This window comes from Seriola lalandi, unplaced genomic scaffold (genome assembly GCF_002814215.2).
Source record: "Seriola lalandi dorsalis isolate HSWRI2012SDOR001 ecotype SW California unplaced genomic scaffold, Sedor1 jcf7180002054245, whole genome shotgun sequence".
NCBI lineage: Eukaryota > Metazoa > Chordata > Actinopteri > Carangiformes > Carangidae > Seriola > Seriola lalandi.
The window spans coordinates 83,183-87,829 of record NW_019524798.1 but is presented as its reverse complement, the minus strand read 5'-3'; the positions used below and the strand labels follow the sequence as shown (position 1 = coordinate 87,829).

The following is a 4,647-nucleotide window of genomic DNA, read 5'->3' as shown; positions in this document are numbered from 1 at the left end:
ATTCCGACCTCAGTCCTATGAAAACAGATAAACTTGTGGAGGCAATTAGAGCTGATTGCGTCTGAACGCACATTACAGTTTGTCGTGTTCCGGGACAAAGCTGCTGTCAGCTTCACTTAGTCCGGGAGCACATCACCGGTCTGGGCCCTTATGTCAGCCAGAGGCCCTCTGAGCGCCAGCAGCAGGCCACACTGCTATCGCTCTCTGCAGACTAATTGAAATGTTACGGATCATAACCGTTAAAAACAATTTTGCACACTTCATTAATTAACGTCGAAGATGCACTTTAACGGCAGCTGCTGGTCGACAGCGGGTAAAAACGGAAAACACCATATTTACTCCAAAACTGCAAGCAGGAAACATATTGCGCTGCTTATGAGGCTTCGACCCGTTAGTACTGTTCATTTGAGGAGGGGACGTGATTTCATGCTCCATGGAGTTTACTGCCAAAAATAAACAGAAAGGAAAAAAAAAAGACAAACGAGGAACAAATTTCCAATTAAAATAATGGCGCGAATATTGTGTAGATTAATAAAATATTATGGTTTATTAAATTAAAAAAGTTAACCTATTTAGATAGATTCTTTGTTTGTGGTTTTGACACAAAATAAAATAATAATTTATGTAGATGATTAAATAGAATGAGGTCTGATTTATTGTAGTACCGTTTCCGGATTCTTTATAAAACAAACAAATTACAATTAACTTCTGAAAGGAAAATGTTAATGTGTTATTATAATAAAATCCATGCACACGCGGGCCGAACATTTCCACAAGAAGGAGCCATATGTAGGAGGAAGTGTGTCTGATTTCACTTAATAGTGATGCTGTGTGTTGGTAATTACATCAGGCTGGAGGACCCTCCGTCAGACCCCTTCCCCTCCACCCTCCCCCCCACCATCCTCCCTCCTCCCTACGCAGAGCTGATTGGTCGCAGGGTGGCAGCCGGGACAGACACTGCGTTGTCCCGGTGAGGCGGCCTCTGTGCGCCTCAGCCCGCTATAAAACCCTGCGGTCACACGCAGCCGTGCCAAATGGGCTGTCACATGCGGTTTGGAGTAACAAGTGGATTTGACATTTAGGCTTTCTCACCGTCGCGCTTGGAAACACTCGGTAAGTGATTTATTACTTTAGTAATTAGAGGTATTTTGCACAGATTTTTTTTTTTTTTACCAGACTTTATTTGTGAAGCAGAAAAACTGTGTGGAAGAGATGTGTTGGAACTCACTGATAACTGATCTGATCTTATCTGATGATCCAATATCAATAGAAGGATTTAAAAAATGATCAAGCAAATTTGCCAGAAATGTCCTTGTAAGGCGTGTTTACATGTGAAGGTGCATTCAGGATAAATTGAATCCAAAGTTAGAAATTGTCTGTAGCCTACTTTTAAACTCAACTGATAAAACTACAAGAATTTATCACCAGTTGTAGTGACACCAGAAAAAAGTGAATTATCTTTGAGATTTGGGAGACGTTGGGGTTTCACTAAATGAACTTTCTCTCTCTGTGTCTGTCCTCAGAGCAAAGTGCTGGACCAGAACCATGGACTCTGATACGAGCCGCGTGTCGAGCAGACCATCCTCTCCCGAGGTGGACGACATCTTCATGTCCACCCTGAAGAAGTCCGTGCACGGCTTCTCTGGCGCCGTGTCCTCCACACAGAGCGACTCTCCGTCAGACATCCCCGGCCTGCGCGGCCTCTCCGCCGCCGAGGAGGACGCCCTCGCCCTCCGGATGGCGTCCAAGAAAGACCGTAAACTGCTGTCAGAGAACGAGCTGCAGACCATCCGCCTCAAGATCAACAGCCGCGAGAGGAAGAGGATGCACGACCTGAACGTGGCCATGGACGGGCTCCGGGAGGTCATGCCCTATGCGCATGGACCATCGGTGCGCAAACTCTCCAAAATCGCCACCCTGCTGCTGGCGAGAAACTACATCCTGATGCTGAGCAACTCGCTGGAGGAGATGAAGCGGTTGGTCAGCGAAATCTACGGCAGCAGCGGACACCACGGAGGCTTCCACCCGTCAGCCTGTGGGACTATGACACATGCGGGACCCGTGCCGGGACACCCGGCGGCCTCTCACGCCTCACACCCGGCGGTGCACCACCCGCTCCTCCCGCCGGCCGCCGTCTCCACCGCCTCTCTGTCCGCGCCCGGCATCTCCGCCGTCACCTCGGTCAGACCCCATCACGGACTCCTCAAAGCTCCCGCAGCCGGTGCAGGGCCGCTGGGCAGCAGTTTCCAGCACTGGGGCGTTGGCACCGGGATGCCTTGTCCGTGCAGCATGTGCCAAGTCCCGCCTCCGCATGTGTCCAGCATGAGCGCCGTCACCATGCCGCGGCTGGCCAGCGACTCCAAGTGACTCCAGACTGAATGGAAACGAACTTGTTTTGGGGTTGTTACAGACTCTCTTCCTACATTATTACGCTTTTAATTTATCTTTTGTTGCTGAATCCGTTGTTGCATTCACGGAACCAGTAAAGACCAATGCATTGATTTTCCTCATGAGACTTTGGGGGTTTGCAACTAACTTAGTGTTTGATGGTAATTAACCTCAGTTGTAACAGGTGTTTCTTCACAGAGCTCCTAAAGCACAACGAAATTCATCTTCTTACTGGAAACGGTTGATGGCGCAGGCCTCTGTGTGTCTGCAGTTATTTAAAGATCAGATTGAATTAGTTGCTTATCTGTTGTGTGGGCCTGCAGAGGGGAAAGGTCCCAACTTGAATCAAACCACAATAGAGTGTAAATATGTAGATGGATTATTCTGTTTAAATAGTCTGAGATATTATATATTAGAGTCTTGTTAATGTGTGAGAAGACTCCCCCACCCCTCACATGTTGCACCTGCTTTATTCTGTCTGTCTAATAACAACGCATCTCTCTCTATTTTGTGCCCAGATGGGCTGTCAGTCACTGCCCGAGCCACACAATGACCACTTCTTTATTTTTTTAATAAAAAAAGAAAAAAAAGAAAATGATATTTATTTACTTATTTTGAGTGGGAATTTCAGATGAATCTCTGATTATGTTGGGGTTTGAAATGTAAAATAAAGATGATTAATTGAAAAAGGGGAAAAGTCTTTGGTGATGTCTTTCTTTTCTTTTTTTTTTTAATCTTTAGACCAAGGAGAACGTGTTGATGAGCTTTAAAGCAGCACCAATGAAAATCAACACGCAAACAGAGAAAAAGATCATTAGGCCTGCATCAAAAACTTCCCTCAGCAGTATTTCCTCACAGAATAGCTGAAAAACTTTTAAACAATTTCAGAATTGGTCTTTACGACATAATGAGACAAAGCCTTAATGTAGCCAATTTTTAGCTTTAAAAAGACAAATACTAACCTGAAAAAAGACTTTATCATGATTATTATAATTTTGACAGAATCACACCAGACTATATCTGGCCATGGCTGAAAAGGTTCTTTTCTATCATAAGAAAGAATCTAATATCGATAAATATATGAATTTTAGATCACCTACATTTCAGGAATCTTGGCTCTGAGATAATTTTATGATTTTGAATGATATGAAAACTATCAATATCTGCTGTCTGGATTCAGGAAATGGTGAACCAGGAAATAAAAATATCAGGTATTTGGTGCTTTTGACTTTTTGATACCTTTACTCCAAACCTCATTATTACTCCTTTGTCCATGTAAGGCTCTTTAGCCTAATCATTTTATGAATATGTCCATCTGATAAAGAGTTTAACAAAAATCAACAATTTGGTTGTCAATGACTTTTAATTAGATTAAATGAAAAAAATAAACATGTTTTATATAATCTTAATATTTTATGATACAGTGGAGTTTGTGCCCTGATGAAACAAACTCGTCCAGAGCTTCTCTCTCCTGCTGGATGTTGCTCAGATCACAACAACAGCCATCACACCGATCCTTCACACATCAGCTGGTTGGAAACGAGCTTCTATTCAAGCACAAACACGATGTCACCAAACAGTGATGACTTTTGCACCTGTACGTCCAAAAAGAAGAAAGATATATTACAGACACTGATCACTTTTCTATTTTCTAACCTGTATAAAAAAAAATAGGGCGATATCCACAAAATACTGCATCTGGAATTGTCATCTTTTGCAAAAAATCTGCATGTAAACAGCCGCCAAGGACGTGTGCACACACACACAAAAAAAAAAGTTGTGCCATAGCAGAAAGCAGCCAGTGATGAGTAAAGGCCGGTACACTTTAGGAAAAGGTAGCAGCTGCATAGCAGATTGTGCATGCGGTTGCAATGTTTTCCAAAGGCTTTTGAAGCTGGAACGATATGAACTAAATCTCTGAATATTCATGCACGCATTTGTTTATTCGTCTCATTACTGGAATTGAATTATTCAGAGTCCTTCAGCGTTTTGTAGGACGTTTCAAAGAGGAAGAGGTCATCCGGTGCAACACAGCAGAGATACAGTCTGTGTACAGGTGAGTAATAAGAGGAGGGAGCCTCAAACATATTAGAAAAAGAAGATAAAACCCTGACATTCCTTTACACGTTTAAATCCATCCTTCATATCACTGTTCGACATATTACCATGTACATTCCTAAAAGCTGTTCTACAGTCATCAGTCTGAACACATCCACTCAGTCCTGAGAAGACGTGTTAACATCTGTGTGTGAGACTTTA

The 4,647-nt window shown here is 43.2% G+C and overlaps 1 protein-coding gene across 1 annotated transcript; it reads left to right on the top strand.

The window, feature by feature from the left end:
• Positions 1-1,048: 1,048 nt before the first annotated feature.
• Positions 1,049-3,077, top strand: olig2 (oligodendrocyte lineage transcription factor 2). Its single transcript, XM_023404482.2, has 2 exons — positions 1,049-1,113; positions 1,524-3,077. Exon 2 carries the CDS (start codon positions 1,546-1,548, stop codon positions 2,365-2,367), a length of 822 nt encoding a protein of 273 aa, XP_023260250.1. The 5' UTR covers positions 1,049-1,113; positions 1,524-1,545; the 3' UTR covers positions 2,368-3,077.
• The last annotated feature ends 1,570 nt before the right edge of the window (positions 3,078-4,647 follow it).

Excerpts from the sequence above, each read along its gene's own strand:
- olig2 (XM_023404482.2), top strand. The coding sequence starts at position 1,546 with ATGGACTCTGATACGAGCCGCGTGTCGAGCAGACCATCCTCTCCCGAG.